The following is a 19,260-nucleotide window of genomic DNA, read 5'->3' on the forward strand; positions in this document are numbered from 1 at the left end:
GCCAATGATCTACTTTTTGGGAAGAGGTTCCCATCACGTAACACATGCATCCTCTGTTCCAGTAAAACACTCCTGCGGCTCGCTGTACTCTCCTTCGTGCAGGGCAGGCTGGGTGACTCAGATCCCCACCTCACTTAGACACACAGTTCTGCACAGAACTGTAAACACTTGGGGATGGGCTGTGGTGCCCAAAACTGCTACTGCTGGGGTTTAAGTGAATTGGTGTGTTGGACCTCCACAGAGCCTGAACTGGGTAACTTGGTTTCATAATGTGAAGCAACCTGCCACCACAATGGCTTCAGCTCCTCTGCCCCCCCTTCCACTGCTTGCTGCCATCCTGAAAACTTTCCACTTCTTCCAGTAGGATCTGTTCTCTGACCTGGTTTGGGATGTCACGCACAGCTCGGCAGGCGGAGCTGGGAGGGTGCCACTCTGCAGTGCCAGAGCTGGCCACGGATGGGGATGGGAGGGAGGGGTTGAAGACGTGGTGAAACTGCTGCCTTGCAGCATATACTGCAGTTATTGACAACAGTGTCATAAAAGGCAATAATGAAACACATGTATACACATTTCCTTTTCAGACTGTGACCTCTGGTAAGCTACCAGTGCCTACAGAGAATACGTATGACATGGTAATGACCCAGATTAAAAAATAATAATAAGTTACACTGCCAGGATATGTTTACAAGATCAGGTTACTCCTCTCCTCCCTGTAATTATCATGGGCAACTCCAGAGCTGCTGGATCATGCATTCTTGCTGAAGAGCACTGTTGAACTACCATTTTAAAGAAACAAAGTGATAATGAGTGTTAATGATGACAACTTCAAATGAATGGTCTAAGCGCACAAGGACAAAGTCGTCTTAAAAAGTCAAAAAGCAATGAGAAATGTTTCTCTAAAAAGAAATCAATGACACCTTGAAATGACTGAGAAGGTAACCAAGAAAACTTTTTAGTCCACCTTTATTAATATATGGTTAATGAATTAAGTTTGATAGTTTAAAATATAGGACCATCATCTCTATTTAGACTGAGAAGTGTTTGTTCCCTTAGATGAATGAACATTAGGCTCTTAATTGATCTGCTTAATTTAAAACAGCCAACAGCAGAATAACAAACTCCCTAGACAAAAGAGATTTTTGTTGTTGTTGTTGAGAAAACCATGAAACAAACTATTTGTTTTTTAGGATCATTTTTTGGTTTTTTTGTTGTTTATTTTAAATTATTTATGGTCCCTGAAAGGAGCACATGTTAGAAATAAATAGTGACTCAGAAATATCATTATTATTGTTTCTGTTTCACTGTAAAGGCTTTTGCTCCTTATGGCATCAGGGCCATTGGGGAATATAAACAGAAACAGCAGTGGGGGTGGAATTTATTTAAATCATTTTAATATTAGCCATAGATTTGAAATATTTAACATCCTTGTCTGAATAATCTTGCTCCTCCTCAAACTGACAAACGAGTACTACTGCTACTACTAAACCTATACACTATCTCTCTCACTCAAAAATCAGTTGTTATACTTTGTATTTCTAAGGAAGGCAAAATCAACTTCCTCTCCAAGATGCACAAAAAATAACATTCCCCCAGAAGGAAGGACTGCTGCATAACCTTTTGACCTGTGACAAGGCATTCTCGCCTACTGCTGACATAAAAAAAAAAAAGGACAACAAAACACACTGTTGTTTTTTTTACATCCTTGAACATAAGAAAAACCAAAACTATTAGAAAGGGCACAAAAATATATTCAAAAAGACTGAAACCACAACTTTTAAAGCACTGCTAATCTTATTCTAGCTAGTACAACCCAGGAATCTGACCATTTGAATTAGCATAATTGATAGCTTCAAGGTACTTCCTGTAAAAACTGACATTTAGTTACGACATACTGAGTCTGAAAGATGTCATGATAAATCAAGCCATTGGAACACACTAATTAGGATGAATTATGTCTTCATTTTAAAAGTTACATTTATTTTGACTTTAATTTGATGTAGCAATTCCACAGGACTTTTTTTTTTTGACATCATATTACTTTTCAAGGTACTTGAGTTAAGAGGATTCATCTCTCAGTCTTCATCAGTCTAATGGTGTCTAATCTTAGCCAGGGCCCAGCACACCCCTGTAGGACCCTTCCTACGCATGTAAGGAAAAAGAGAGAAGCTAATCTTAACAGCAGGCTCTTAATCAGTGTCTAATTAAAAAAGCACACAGTACTGAATCAAATTACTACAGAGATCCAAACCTCTTCTCTTTCAAGAGTACATACTCAATGCACGTGCAGATAACTGACGAAGTACGCACTTCTCGTCAGTGTGAGGGGTCCATTGCAATACAAGCTAAAGCTGAACAAAGATCCTTAGCCAAACTTAGAGCAGAAAACTGATTTTCCATCACCTTCAGGCTGTGTGCAGTTGAAGACAGGGGCAAAGACCTGGCCTACAGGTAAGGTGGTTTCTTTGTATGTTTTTTCTCTGTTCCTTTGTTTGTGACACACTTACTTTGCCTTTCTGATTCAAAGGTTCAATAGTTAAGTTGTCAGGGCCGATGTCCACAATCATCCCCATCTGAAACCCATCAGTTGGGTGTGGAGCCCAAACGGGCTTCCCATCTTCCATTGTGGGATCTATCCAGTATTTCCTGTAAGAAAAAATATAATTAAAATTAATCAAAACACTTTATATACAAACTGAATAAACCAACGGGATTTATGACATAGACTTCAGTTTATTATGTTTATTTCTATTATTCAGTATGAAAGGAGACAGCTGCTGTAGGCTGGAGCCAGCCTTTCTCCAATTCACAATGCTTCGCCTACAGAGGACACCCCTTGGACTTCACCATGGAGAAGATTGAAGACCAGAATCATTTTTTATAGGATTCACACACTGCTCCCTGAAGCTCTTTATCCAGCCTCCTTAACTTGTGAACCAAGAAGGGAGTCTTATCTCATTATCAAAGTAGAAATGCAAGTTAGATTCAAAGCCAAGACTATATTAGGAGTGTGTATATATACATATATTGGTACACATGTAAAGATACACACATATATATGCAGTGGGTCATATGACTAATGGATACTTGTCTGTACTTGAGCTGGTGTACAAATATTTGTATTTTTGCAACAGCACACATTGAGGCATGTGAGCAGAAATCCAGTCTCTTGACATTTGAGATAAATGAATGTGTTCATTCTTTTTGTGTGACTGAGCATATGGCTTTCAAATAACCCACAAATATATTTGGTCTTGATTTATCATCCTGCAAGTCTTTTAAGGGCTGACCCTCCTGATACTATAACATTACAGGTCTTCCTCTTAAGGAACTTTATTTTCTATGAAAAAATGACATGAAAATTGCTCTGAAATAATTTTGATCTGCAAGTGAAAAAGATGCAAAGGCCAATATATTCAAACCTTATGCTCCTCAAGTTATACATCTAAATAAGATCCCAATTAAAAGGGAGTACTTGATTGCATGCAATACTCATTGAGCTAACCAGGAAAATTGCCAAGGTTGGCACACTCTGAATGGCTAATGGTGCCATTTTAAATATGCTGAATTGGTCCCTTTCTTAGTGGCTTTTTTGTTGTTGTTGTTGCTGGTTTAGTTTTGGTTTCTTTTAAACCTACTTTATAGTCCTTACCCTAATAAGAATAGACTCAGCTTAAAAGGCTCACTTCTCCTTGCTGTCCCTTACTCCCCTCCAAAACTCATTCACATATTAAACTGACATGTTTTAGTGATTCCAAAATTTGCAAAAAGTGATCTCATACCACCAAGGTGTAACTTGTCTCTCTCAGCATGAAAGAAATGAGCTTGCCAAGCAGCAAAGAAAGCACTGGCAACAAACTCCAGAATTCTAGGGAAAGCCCAGGAAAGTGTTCCACATTTTTCTCTTCCCATATCTGAAGGAAAAAGAAGATCCAAAATTTCTCACGAACAATGAAGGCTACTGATCCCTTTGCCATGATCAGCAGCCAGGAAAAGGAGTGATTGGCCCACCAGAAAGCTGTACAACTACAAGCAGAAAACGACATCTTTGCCCTCAGAGAATCTGTCAGCACATGCTGCACATAACCTGCTTTTTACTGCCTCCAAGGACAGGTTAGAAAAGTTTGAAAGGAAGGAAAAGGCTGGCTGTGATCTCCTTGAGAATGCTGCTGGTTTTAGTTAACAGCAAGCTGTCTTATTCCTTGGCAACTTTAATGTGAAATATTGATGAAAACTTGTGATTTACTATTCTGCCATGAACAGAACATAGTAACTTTTAACTACACACAGGAAGTTATGTTCTAAAACCTCCAGTGTCACATTCTATTTACTTCCACCTTTCGCCACAGCACATGAACTCTACAAAACAGCATCTTCATCGTGTGTTGCCACCACTATATGATAAATCCTGTAAACAACATCTGTATTCACTCACAACTGGCTGTTGGCTATTTTTCTTTATTTTATGATACTGAAAAAGGAATTTTTTTCCCAGACAGATCTTACCTCTAGATCCAACTGCCATCGTGGGCATAGTTGCTAAACAGCTGAGTTTATTTCTGGATATAACCAAGCCTTCATTTCTCCACAAACCTATCATTTGCTTTTAAAATGCTAGTTCAAAATAGTAGTTAAACGATATGTCACACAGCCACTAAAAACAAGGCTCTCTTTTACACTCCGAGTAGCATGGTCAGGGCTCTGGACACAACCATGTTGCATAAGAAACAAACCCTAAAATTACTGCCAAAACTCTGGCAAAAGTTTGGCAGTAATTTTAAGTAAAAAGGAATCCAACCTCCCCAGTTCACATCCAGATGCTTCTGCTTTGTTCACTGACAGGGCTTTTTGCATTCTTACATATTCTTAAGACAACTTCATTCTTCATTTATAAATTATAACAGAGGAGTGTCACAAGCTGAAAAAAATCCTCTTGAAGGACAGAGCAGTGGTTGAATTCAGCCACCACCAGGAAATGCAAGTTTAAGAAAAGTACCCAAGACTTTGCAAACATCTAAGACACCACTGAATTAAAGGAATCTAAAGACAAGTGAGTCAGTTATTAATGGGACAATTAATTTTAATAAATACAGTCTTTTAGCTGAGTAACCAATTGTAACATTTTGGGTTTAGTACCACTCCATCTCTGTCAGCTGGGACTCTGGCAGGGAGCACACTGAAACTGGATATCAAAACCTACCAGGTATTATCTGCTCTATTATTTACACCCCCATCTGATGTATTGTGCTGTTGCCTTGAGACAGGTGCAGGAAACCAATCCCTGAACAAGCTCTTGAATAGCCAGTTTACAGACCAGCATTTTACAGTGAACAGAAACTACCAGTGGGAACAAACTTTTTTTCCCGATACGAATCCATCTAAATCCAATCTATGCACAGTCCATCACACTGCTAAAAGAGCACATCATTTCTGAAAACAATGAAAGCAACAAGACTCATGCCCATGCTAAAAGCTCTAAGGCAACAAATTTGATAGCAACACCATGAAACACAAGCAGTAAGCTGAACGATGCTTCCAAAAAAGGAGACGAAATAATTTATCATGCATATTTGTATATATGCACTTAACATGCATTAATTGGTTTTATTGCTGGATCATTTTGGTCTCCACAATTAAGATATCTCCAAAATGAAGAAGAGAACTTGCAAAGGTTATGCTTGAAACTGGGAAGCCAGGTGCCCTTTTCTCTTTCTACATAGAAAGACCTCGGGGGTACTGGAGTTTTTCTCTCTCTTCAGCACAAGAGGGATAGTAATAAAATAAGCCTTTGCCTGAAGCTGGTAAACTTAATAGCTCTTCCTTCAAATGTCAGATTTTATTTCTTCATAATTGGTATGCAGTAATAGACTTTTCCTTAATTATCAATAAGAGTACTTATCAAATTCAGCACAGGCTAAACTCTAGAACTAGTGTTCAAACAACTTGCAAGACAAATCACTGCCCAGATTCCAAGAAAAAACACCCACCAATACTTCTGTAACTTTTTTCCTACACTATTAATCCCCCTTTTGGAGAATGTTTAATGACTTTTTTTTCTCAAAAAGTTATCTACACAACACATTGAGTGTAGGAAACAACTAAGAATTTCTCAGTTGAAAGTTAACACACTATCCTCCTCCCACTTCTGTTTACCTAAGTAGTATTGATTTTAAAAGAATGTAATACAACTACATTTGGGTGTTATAGACTGTTTAAAAGGAAATCAAATGCTACCATCTGGTGAAAGAATACTAGAAAGGAAAAATATACTAATGCAATTTTAAACTTGTTGCCAGAGCCCAGAGGCATGCATTTGCATGATCTGATCCTACTTACTATCCTATGAACAGTCTGCTATACCAAGGCACTGTACTGATTGCTCAATTAACTAATTAAAACAAATGAAAAATTAGACTTCATTAAACAACTAACAGTAACTCACTAAAATGGCTAAGTCCAAGGAAAATAAACTAATTAGAATACGTATAGTAGTAAATTATCATTGTAAAACACAGGGTTTTTTTCATATTAAAACCACATTGCATTTATGTTTTTAAGAGCTGCCCAAAATTCTGCTGATTACAGCAGGCACATGAGACTGCTCTGGTAAAGGTTCTATAAACATAGAGAAGAGACTAGACAGAGAAAAACATTCATACATAGTGGTACCTTACTGTCAGACAAATTATTTTTGCAACCTTAGTTTACTGCTCAACTGAAACTTCTCCAAATCAAAGCTCAGGCAGCATGCAGCATTCTACTGCATGTGACACAGTATTTCAAATGAACTGCAGCTATAGTAGAGATTTATTTTTATTTGAACTAATTACAATACAGTTATAGCTCCATTGTTTAACTGAGTATTAAACTGATACCATTTTTATTCTTTACTTTTCCAATTTACTGCAAAACTCTGCTCTAACACATTCTAGTTTATCCATGTCACACTGCAGCTTTTTCATACATAAAATAACTTCAGCAAAGTAACTCTGCGACACAGGGACTTCTGCCAAACTGGACAATATAGCACAGCCCAGAAGTACCTTCAAAACCAACTTGTTTTGAAAATCTTAACTCCAACTTGTTAATTGTCACTACCTTTTGTAGATGTATGCATGTAAAACAAAGAGTAATCACTTCACATCTGAGAATTACTAAATAAAAATTTCTTTTAAAGCTGCCTGCTCTGGCTGCTTGATACAACTCGAGCACAACAGCTGATGAAATTATTCTCATAGCATGCTCATTTTCTTATTTGTGTATTTGCATGTATCTGCATGTTTTCAATACTGAGCAGCAGAAACTGATTTCTGTAGTATTTCCAGATGAACCACTCTTTTGTATTTGTATTAACTTGTATTTAACATGCACATATGAAATGCCTTCTCTGCTGTTGTGTTTACTAGTCAATAAGAAAAGACAAGACAGTCCCTCATGCTTTAAGCAAAGGAGAAAGCTTATTTTCTCTACACTAAACATGGTAATTCCCAATCAGTAAAACACAACTGCAATACTCCACATCATTTCTGAAAATACCTTTGTCTGGAACATCCATGCTCCTGGAAGAACAAATTTTTAGGAGCAGAAGAAGGGGCGTGGTAGGATCAGGATTAGCCAAAGACCTGTACAGCTTCCTCTAAACTGTCTCACCTTCCTGTGTGTTAGCTGCTGCTTGAGCCATTTCACCCCAGCTGCCCTCCGGTCTTGCTCCCTGCTCTGTCTGTTCCCCTCCTGACCACATCTCACCTTCCTGTGTGTTAACTGCTGCTTGAGCCATTTCTCCCCAGCTGCCCTCCTGGTCTTGCTCCCTGCTCTGTCTGTTCCCCTCCTGACCACCTTGAGAAGTACTGATGCAGGCAGGAGATGGTCTGAGCAAGAACATGTACTTTGAAAAAAAAACCCATACTACTTTATCTGCAAATATTTAAATGGCTATTGCATCAAAATAAGCTGTTAAAAGGAAGGAATTCTATTAATGGTAAGAAGCTTCCCCCACAGCAGCTGAATTTCATGTATGTTACCATCCTGAAAATTAGGTGATACAAGCATTGCCCAAGAACCCTCAGTTTTGAAATACATGTATTTTATGCTTTTTCAAATGCGTCATATTGAATCAATCAGCATTTGTGAATGTCTATGCACCTTTAATATAACAAAAATGTAGCCCATTAAAAAAGCACCTATTGTAGGAAGCTTATCCAAAATAATTTGTACATCAACTGAACAGATTTCTGAAAGGTCAGGAGTCTTTCAGGTGTTGCTTACTAAGTGCAAAATTCTCAGTATTGTCAAGAAATAAAAATAAACCTCACATGGACAAGGAAATCTGCTATTGGAGGTTACAGGGAAGCCTCAAAAAAATCCAGAGGAAGGAGAGTTTAAGGCAATTTTAACAAACATACCAACTCTGCAGATGTGGCAGAGGAAATGAGCCCACAAGAGAGGCTGGACAAGTGATCTGAAAAGATCACTTGTGGTACACCAGCACAGGACAAACAGCAAACATTCTGAAATGTTTGAAATGTAACAAGTGAGAAGATGACAAGGAGTGGGGAAGATGGAAGATCAAATGAGACTTAGCAAAGGAAGACAGCAACATATATGTCATGTTAACTAGCAAATGTTTGTCCAATTTAACTACTGTTGTACAAGACCAAGATTAATTTTGTACAGCTGGTAAGTTTGTAAAATTCTAACCACAGAGGCTGTGGTCTTTTGACTATGAACCTGATAAATTATAACTCAATTTGTATTAGAATCAAGATCTGATTGTTTCCTCTGCAATTCCTGCTCTTCTGACAGCTTTTTAAGCTACCGTTCTCTCAAAAACATTATTCTTATTTTAGTTCCTACTAAAAAAATAGAGAGGTCTTTGTCCCAGTTCTTGTTCATTAAAATAACCTAAGTTATTTTCTTCCTGACAAACCAAGAATTAAGTATGCCAAGGGGACCTGCATAAGCACTTTCAACCAACAGCAATGCCTGCTCCAGTAATAGCAACAAGCAGAAAGGAAAAGCAGCAAAACACAAAACACAGTATCAAATTTGAGCAGCAATGTTAAAATTAAAGAAAAGGCTCCTTAGATATTGTCTGGACACCACTTCAGAAGCATTACAAAAGAGAAATGAGGACTAGAAAAAACAGAATTAACAAGGCTATAAAAACACTTTTGAAAGAGGTACTTCACGCTTTCAGGCTTTGCAAGTCAGCCCTAGTGAAACCAGCAGGCAGCGAGATGGGAAGAACAGACATACCAAGGCAGAAGTCACCAAACAGACAAAGACATCACAGCAAAATCAAAAGTATCTTAAGCCATCTCATCATATATAAAGAACACATAGGATGCACTCCTGCAGATCTAGCTGGAGTAGTTCAAGCAGACAAGGTGAACTCTGGAATTAACTATCTCCATGGCAGTAGTGGTGCTGTATAGCACTGGCAGCAGTGCTCAAGAATAATGGCTTAAATCATATTCCATAAGCAGCCTCAACAAGGTCAAGTAACTTCAAAACCCCTTCAGGTATCACTTTAACAGTATATTTGTTTATATCCTCATGTGCCACTTTTCCCAAGTGTAAACATGAGAAAAAGCAAATACTTCTTGAAGGTTGAGGATGATGACTCTCTCTAAGCTAATGAACTTTAAATTCTCCTCCGGTTATGTCATTTTTCAGCCTTCCCCACCCATTCATCTTCTACATCTCATACTCTCCTACTGTCAAATTAGAGTGCCCTGTTTCCCCACCCAGCATGTGCTGCTGCCAAGCTATTGCTCATCTTCAGGTGACCTAATACAAGACCTGATACGTTTATTCTTTTTTAAGCTTATGCTCCCAACAGTCTCTCTTTGAGCTTCGTATACAAGGCAAAACAAAAGCAACCAATTGGCCTAAGTCTACCAAATACAAGGGGCCTCACCTCCAGCACAAAAAGTAGAAAATCTAATTATGCAAATGAAAAAAAAAAAAAAGAAAACAAACCACTAAGAAAGTCCTTAATTTGATTCACAAATACTTAAAAGGAAATGGATCACTTATAAATATTGGTTTTTTATCACATAAATACCACTGGCTTCCATAATCTGGACTGCAGAAGCTGACCATTATGGTAAGCAATCAGGACACCAGAATTTTAATCCTCTGTAGACCACAATCAATGCTAGCAAAAGCACATCTTCGTGCAGACAGCAGGGCCTTGTACCAGTTAAAGCAAGCATACATTGCATTTTATACCAGCTTTTGTCCAGCTGATTCAAAAAGAGGCTGAGGCAGACTGAATCCCAGTAATTTATTTCTAACTCATGTGAACACAGATAAACCCAAAAAAAGCTCATATCCTCCATACAAAAAAAAACATCAGAATATTCCTAACCACCCATTTAAGGGGGGGAAACCCAAACCAAACAGAAAAATATAAACCACAAAACAAATCCCACTTTTGACTGGGGGATTTTGAATTTCTGTTAATTCATCAGCAATTCAAGAACTCTGCACAACTTAAATATTTTTTCAGAAAAATACTTGAAGTAGAAAGCCTACACTACCTAGTGACAACACCATCTATTTTATACTTTTAGATGAGTGATGCTAAGCCCTTGACATTCAAGCAGCTCTACAATTCCAGTAGAGAAAGTCAAGAGCTGAATCATAAGCCAGAGCCTATCAGTAACTTGGTTCTCTATGGCTGCCTCCGTGAATAATTCAGAAATACTCCAGGGGCTCCTGAGGGTGACCAACACACCTCTGACCTCTTCTCTGAACCCATGTCTTGTCAAGTTTTGAACTTCAGCTATATAACCCTCTTGCTGCAGAATAATCAAATGAAACGAGGTAAATACAGAAATAAGCAACCAACCAACCTGCACTGAGTTTTATCAGTTTGATAAATACATATGTATAAATAACTGAACAGAGACACATTTGCCTGGTAAGTTTTTTTAATGTACAACTGTAAAGAACATTGCCAAACTCCTGGTATCAGTGTAAATTGGACTGATATTTTAGAAAACTAAGAATACATACTCAGCCAGGAGCCAAGTCAAATCAAATAAACTAAGCACTTCAGATGGCAGCATCAAAGGGTGCCAGAGGATGTGCAGGAAACCTCAGATGCTTGACCTCAAACCAATACAAAGAGCCTGGGCAGGGAAAAAATATATTTGTACTTTCTGACTTACTACCAATATAACAAACAGCAAATAAATCAGATGTTTTCAAATGGTACTACTTTGATTTGGCCACTTTATTAGAGGAGAAAATACTAGAAACTAATGACAATCAGCATCTGTGAATTAACAGGTATAATCCAGGAACTGTTTATTGCCATCCCTCACTGTACAGAATCCATAACTCTTTCAAAGACAGAATTAGTTCCTAAAAACACTTACATTACCTGTTTCAAACTCATTTTCCTCTCTCTGTATCAGCTTGTACTTATTACAAAAAGTATGGGTGTATTTTATAGGCAATGAGCTGAAACACAGACAATCTGCTATGGACCAGTGAACTCAGGAGAAACTCTCTCTTCAGAAACATGCAACTAAAAAAAGAAGATTCTTGTCAAAATCTACTCAAATATTGTATATATATATATAAATAAATAAATAAATAAATTGAACCTGTTGCCAAGTTCACAGATCACATTGATAACAGTAATTCTGAGGGAGGCGACTGAAAGCTTTCTCTTAACATAAAAGATCATGAGAGTCATTTAAGACAATTTTAATAGCAAAGACAAGAAAGCTACTCCAAGAAATGACATGTTATGTCAGCAACCCCTTTGTTTCCTTGGAAAGATGAGTATAATGGGCCCATTCCTATGAGAAAAAAAACCCAGTAATTACAACAAAATATAAAGATAATTTACATCATCTCAATCTCAAAAAAATTTTCTGTTATATATGATTTAGGAATAAAATGCACTTAAAACCCATAAAAATTTTCAAAGGGCTAGAACATCTCTCCTATGAAGAAAGGCTGAGAGAGTTGGGGGTGTTCAGAATAAAGAAGAGAGAGCTCCAGGAAAGAGTTTATGGTGGCCTTTCCATAAATGAAGGAAGCCTCTAAGATGGAGAGAGACATTCTATAAAGGACCTTAGTAACAGGACAAGGGACAACAGTTTTAAACTGAAAAAGGATAGATTTAGACTGGATGTAAAAAATAAATTCTTTGCAATGAGGCTGGCCTGAAGAAGCTGTGAATGCTCCATCCCTGGAAACCTTCAAGGTCAGGTTGAATGGAGCTTTGAACAACCTAGTGAGGACAGAGGGGTAAGACTTTAAGATCTCTAAAGGTCCTTTCCAACTCAAACCATTCTGTGACTCTAAAATAACTTCAAATTCTTGTAGTGTTCATAAATACTTTGTATTTTCACAGAAGGCCAAGTACTGTAAAGACTTGGCATCTGGCAGCAACAAACCAGACAAAATCTGCTATTAGCACTGACAGGATCTTGGCAGCAGAGAAAACTGCAGGCTGTAACAACTTCCACATTAGCCACATCCTGACCACAGCTCAACTCTCATTTTTTGGCAAGACACTGCTCTCTACAAGGTTTAAGAAAGTTCTAGGCATCCCTAAACCTTGGTACAGGGTCATGCAGATTATAGACTCTGGACTAATCTTTGCCCAGATTTTGCCACAGCCAAAGACAAACAGCTTGTTTTTCTCACTACTGATTCAGAATCTCAAATGGACTGATGCAGCTGCGTAGCTCCAGTACTTTTATGAACCATGAGTTACAAGAAATCCAGCTCAAGAACATCACATTCACTTCTTGTTCAGAAAATGGTTAGAAGATTGAGATCAAAGTCCAACTGCATTTCACCAACTGATTTTAATCTCAGATAGATTACCTGAATGTTATTGCCGATCCCCATCACGTATAAAATGTTATTTATTAATCTAACATTCATGCTGCAAGAAAGTGCATCCCTGCTCAAGATTCTGTTAAAGTCAACAAAGAGTAAAAATTACCAAGCAACAACACAACAAAAATGGTTATAAATTTTCTGCCCAAGTGTTACAAGAAACCAGGCTTAGCCAAATGCATATTTTAGAAGAAGCCTGGGATAGCTTTAAGGTTTTCAATAGCAGATGTCGTTGGGCAGGCAACAGAGCACACACACTCTCTGCACAGGCAAGCAAAGAGAACCACCCCTGGGGCTGCAAACAGGCACACACAGTCTCAATGCATCTGATGTGAAAGTAAACTGAAAACAATTTATGCAGAATCACAGCTCCCAGGACCAGCCCTTAAGCGTAATTACAAATTCTATACAGAAGCTCATGCAGAGGACAAACCACCACAGTCACATGATAAGATCAGCCTATTTATTTTGGCAAAGAAGCAAGAAGTGAGTTAAGGAAAGCCTTTAGTCAGGGTGTAAATTCAGACAAAAAAAAATGCAGCTCAGGTGTTTTTAAATTCAAAACTTCCTGAACAATTTCAGCTGGGAGAATGAGCACGGTCATGCTGCCACTGCTATTTCCCAATTGGGGTCAGCAGCTCAAAGCATTTATTCGTGGCACTTGAGCCTTCATTTCAGACCATGCAAAATATTTTCTACAAAAGATGAATCTCCAGAGGCTAGGAAACTCATCTAAGAAATAAAACCAGGTCACCAAGTCCTGCCCATTTAGTCTTTATTTAATTCAGATGCAATGGTTTCAATCTAGATGTTCAAGAACTGTCAATCCAGTGATAATCTGATGGTTAGATATTTTTAAGGCAGTAGTGGATCTAAGATCAGACAACAGAGTGAAGCTCTGATAAATAAAAATACATTGCAATTATCATGGGCACTTTTCTCTTTTTCAATTACATGGATATTTAGTTTAAGTTTCATTTTCCTCTCTTAACAAATATCCAATAATTTAACATTGTGGTGGGATTAAGAGCATATAACAATAATTTTCACCTCAGAAACCAAATGATAAATGAAAACACCTATATTATTTTCAGCTCTAAGTAACACACTTCTTTCATTTTCTTGCTTTTTAGTCCTCCCTACAATATTTTTTAATTAAACTGAACATACTGCAGGGCAAACAAAATATGATGCATTCAAAATCAAAGACCTCTTATAGAAGACTTGAATGGTCAATTTAAGATATTTCTGGTTTGGATTTTTTTTTTTCTTTTTTACTAATTGTAAAGATTTTAACAATAACCATTGTGTCAATAAAAGGAGGAACACAGGAACAGAGAGCATATTTATTTGCACTTTTTTTTCCAAGTCATTCTTTTCCCTGACATAAATCTGAATGACAAGTTTTAAACTCAATGGATACACCTCTGTTAGCAAATAACAGTACAATAGGAGAACCTGCATAACAGGGAAACAGCAGCACCGAGGGACCAGTGCCCATACTCTGCACATCTGGGCAGTTTTACTAATTCTAGTTTGTACCACATATTTCTAGTCTGGTCCCCCTGACTGAATATGAATTCACAGCTGCAGACTGTCAGGTGTTTGTCTAAGGAGCATCTTCCAGGTTGGTTTCATCCAAACAGGATCCAGTTCGGTGCCTGGGCTTGCAGTGCCATAAATGCAGGCAAACCAGGAGGTTCAGTACAACAGTAAACTCCTAAGATGAACTAAAACACTAAGGGAGACACACCTCTACTCGTTCTTTATCCAGCTGCTGATTGTTACCAGCATGAGAAAAGACTCTTGCTCTAACATAGTGACAAACCAACTTACAGTATTTTCCCCCCTTTTTTATCTGCACTTCAACTTTATTGCCTTTTTTATCTAGGCTTTATTCTTTAATACTGGGCATGAGTGATCATATAATATCTAGCTACCAATCACACATCATCACTTAACCAGGAAAACCAGCCTTAAACAAAGATAGTTGTTTTAAGTAACATAAACTATGTTTTTCTTCCTTCTTTCCTCCTCGAGGACAGACTATTGCTACTACAACCCAAAAATTTTTCCTTAGACCTCCAATGTTCAATGCTTTAAATTTATGCTTCTTAGAGTTCAAACACCACCTAAGCACAAGTTCCACTCTTTAGAGCTTATATAGTTGTAGTAATCTCGCCCTCTAAACACAAAATATGATTAAAATTATCTTTAGTTCCACCTCAGTTGTCCCAAGATGCTTTGGCAGTCGCCATCCTGCAAGACCCCCACAGGCAGCTCTCCCCAGCCCACCCAGGGACACTGCACCCCAAGTGCCTGTCAAGCAGCCCTGTCCCCACCAGCGGAAGGACACACGGAGTTACTGTTGTCTAATCAAACAGGTCTCAAAGTAAAACATTACTTGCATGCTCATCTAGTAACTCACCACTGGCTCCCCATCTGATGATGCTGTGGACTGGAAATGTGGAAGCAACAGCAACAGGAATGCAAGTACATCCTGTTCCTGCACGTTTCGACATAACCCTGTTCAGCAGTTCAAACAAAGGCTTGTACTTACTCAGCCTACAAATAACTTTAATCAGTGTGTTTTGTCTAAAACTGGGGTATAGATCCCTCTCTCTGGTAACTAATTTTACTGCTGCTTGTCAAACAGGAGAGATTTGAATTAGGGCTTTAAGTCAAAAGCACAGCTAGCACTTGCAATTGCGCAGACCTAACCATGTGAAAAAATTTCTGCTCCTGTTCCAACATCACGTTATAAAAAGTAAACTTTTATTTCATTTATGGACAATATATAAAACACAAATCCAAATTGTTTCAAAACCACACTGAAAGATACTATTAAAAATACTCTCAAACGGAGTGCAAAAGGCTCACACACAGAAGCTTATAGTTCCCAAATACAAGACTAGTGCAATGATAACTCTTCCCCACAAAACCACAGGTACCACCACCAAAAAAATCCAAGTAAAGATCTCTCATCCCTCTGCCAGGATAAGGGGTACCCAAGATAAGAGTCACATTTCCCATTTCTTAGTGTCCTTCTTCCCAACACAGGCAATACAAGTCCCAGCAACAACAGAAAAACATCTCTGCCAACATGTATGATCTGTACTTCTAAGCAATTCTTTACCACAAGGGTGGGGAGCTGCTGAAACAGGTTGCCCAGAGAACTTGTGGATGCCCCATCCTGAAAGTGTGGCTTTGAACAACCTGGTCAAGTGAAACGTGTCCCTGCCCATGGCAAGGGGGATTGGAACTAGATGAGCTTTAAGGTTCCTTCCAACCCAAACTATTCTATGATTCTGTGTTAAAAATAAACAAAGTAAGTCTGAATGAACTTTGAATTACAGGTAGACTCAAGGAGCATATAATCCTTTTGTAGACATAAAAGTTTCCCTTTATTAAAAACAAAATATTTGATACAGCAATACAGTCATGTCCAAAACATTAATAAAATTTTCAAGATTCAGGTTTAAAACTCAGACCTTCCCAAACCCAATGTTTTTTTCCACAGCTTAGAAAATTTTGTTCAGCAAGTGTTCTTATCTTCCCAACTGATATCAGCTACAACATTAAAAAAAAAAAAAAAGACAGAAAAAGAAAAAAAAAAAAGTCTACAATACATATAAGCATGGCCTGAATTATTTGGACACAACCTAACTTCTGATATTCAAGGCCAATTTAGAAAATCATTACTTTGATCATCAGAAAATAAATACAATTTTTTAACATTTCAAAAAGAAGAATGTACATATAGTATTTACCAAACAACTGTATTTTTGGTTCTTGTGTTTGTGCAACATAAAGGGAAAAAAAGGAAAATGTAACAGAACCTCCATTAGCAAACCTTCTGGAACTTACTACCAAAGTTTCCTTGAGCTATTTCATGTCAAGGATGGTTCGCGTTCATTGTGTTTCTCAACTGTTAAAGTAGGGCACTTTTTGTAGATCACAGAGATATGGCCCAAATAAAATTTAGGATTTAAATAATACTCCTCTAGAACAGTTAAAAATAACTGCTGGTTTGGCAGCCCCTGAAGATGAGATTAAGAAAAAGTAGTATTTCAAAGACCCCACACGTATTAAATTTATGACAGAAATTTAGGAGAATGATGCTCAGCAGAAATTGCAGGGGGTCCACAAATCAAAGACTAAATGATTTGTAATGGGCAAAACTGACATCACAGGTTCAAACCATGTCTCAGCTACATGCCTACATATACCACAGGCTGTCAATAGACTCAATATCAAAACCATCAAGAAAGGTAATCAAATGGATTTGCCTATATGAGTGAGGAGCACCAGAAAGCATCAAACAGACACTTCCACTCAGTACTTTTATCTAACTGCCATTCTTGAAGAAATTTCTAATTCTCTCAACACTAATTTCAAGAAACAGGCACAACCCAACTTAATGCAATCTGCTATAAATCACTAGGATTCACCCAGGTGACTCAAGAGGGAAACCCAAACTTAATTAGATAATTTCAGATCAGTTGCTATGAAATCCAGGGGTTTTGTTATTTGGTACATTTAAACCTATTATCCAGTTAATCAATTAGAGAAGAGGATAACGTGCAATAGTTCTTAAGCATGCTTCAAAGATATTTAAATCTTCTTATATTTTTTCTTTTAATTCTAACAACTTCTGTGATCAAAAGCAGCATGTTTAAAGCCTTCCTCAAATTCTAGAGCAATCTAAATCAATAGTTTAGTTTCAAAATCCTTCCCACTGAAAATACATTATTACTAATTTCTAACCTCAAAAACACATTTCTTTGTTCTTCCAAGGTTAAGGCAAGACATCTCCTTGCACAACTTTCCTCTAAATGCTCAGCACCAGCCACACAAAAATTCTATCTGGTTTTAAACAACTCTTTGCCAAATAAAAAAACTGTAAGGGTCATGTAATGACAGGTTAAGTACATGTAATATTTACATGGAAACCAAACTATAGAATACTTCAATCTAGCAGAAAAAGCTGTAATACTCAGCCAGTGGAAACAGAGACCACATAGACTAGAAACAGAAACTATTTTAAACACAATTTTGAAAATGTTTTGGAGAATTACTTTAACCACTTACATAGATTTTAAAGTAAGACTATTTTTTTCTTTCTATTTTAATATTTCTCTGCCTGATTTACAAGTTTTCACACCTAGTCTGCAAAGCAACTTCTTTGGGTTTTTTTCGCTATACACACAGACACAGCCAAAGGTAAGCACTAATGCCTTCTGACAAAAACACTTGAGAACCAGACAGATTCCTGGCTGGCTTCAGCATTTACAGATATTCCATGGACTCAGTAATGCTAATGATGTCAATAAAAAAGCCTAGAAAACAGGTCAAAAAGTCACATGCAAAGTCCTCAGGTCAAAAACATTTAATTGACATACTCCTGATTACAAGCAAGACCCTCACCCCGCTGATTACAAAATAGCAAACCACAAAACAGTTCCTGTTTTTTTTTTTTCATGGAAAATAATATATAACTAGCTTTTGACAAAGTAGCAAACCACAAAACAGTCCCTGTTTTTTTTTCATGGAAAACTAATATATAACTAGCTTTTAAATGACAAGGAATACAATGCAGAAGAGACTGTACTGCTATTGAAGAAAAGACTGTGAATGTGAAACTTATCATCCATCAGTGGACCCACAATAAGGCAACCTGTTTTCTCTCCTTCTCAAGGCTTTACAAAGCGTCCTCTTCAGCTTCCTGGACCTGTGGTCTACAGTGCAGGAAGCCAAGTTCTCTCAAGCACTCTATTTAGAACTCCAGTCTGGAAGTCTTCAGCACTTCCTATATTCCAGCAAATACATTTCTTTATTTCAGATAGATTTTTTTTTTTCACATATATTTCCTTTCACCCAAAATTTGAGCTCCATGTGAGCTTAAGCTACAGTGATAAGGAATTCAACACAAAAGTTAGATATTATTAATTCAAATTCCTCCTTGCAAATAGAAATGTTTCAAATCTGCTTTCATGATGGATATTTCTTCACATGGTTGAATAACCTGAGCACCCATCTTGGATGGGCGGGGGGAAGCTAACAGTAAAATCCTCATAGATTTTCTGTATTTCCTTTCTAGAGTAAAAAGTCTTCCTTGGGGATGAGTTTTTAGGTCTGAATTGTTCATGGGAACTAAAAAACTAAAAGCTTTTAAGTACAGTTGTTTGACATCATCACATGATTAGAGATCTTCTAAGGTCATCTTAGAAAAAAATCAAAACAGTGTAAAAGAAATGATTGTGTAGAATGTAAGTACAATGAAGATCCTGGGGGGTTATTACAACTCAGGTGCTTCCTCAGGAACCCAGAAAACTCCAGTTCCTTTGGTGCTGAGACAGCAACAATCACAGGGGGTTCAGCCTCTTCCCAGTG

General features: G+C 37.6%; 1 protein-coding gene across 1 annotated transcript in view; it reads right to left on the reverse strand.

Annotated features, from left to right (window-relative positions):
• Positions 1 to 19,260, reverse strand: part of MYO6 (myosin VI) — a 107,741-nt gene that overhangs the window by 76,150 nt on the left and 12,331 nt on the right. The window contains exon 2 of the mRNA XM_039727127.1: positions 2,505 to 2,643. Within this exon, the coding sequence (XP_039583061.1) occupies positions 2,505 to 2,643 (139 nt within the window). The remainder of the gene's footprint in view (positions 1 to 2,504; positions 2,644 to 19,260) is intronic.

Source organism: Passer montanus, unplaced genomic scaffold, assembly GCF_014805655.1.
Source record: "Passer montanus isolate IOZ18808 unplaced genomic scaffold, ASM1480565v1 scaffold11, whole genome shotgun sequence".
Classification (NCBI taxonomy): Eukaryota; Metazoa; Chordata; class Aves; order Passeriformes; family Passeridae; genus Passer; species Passer montanus.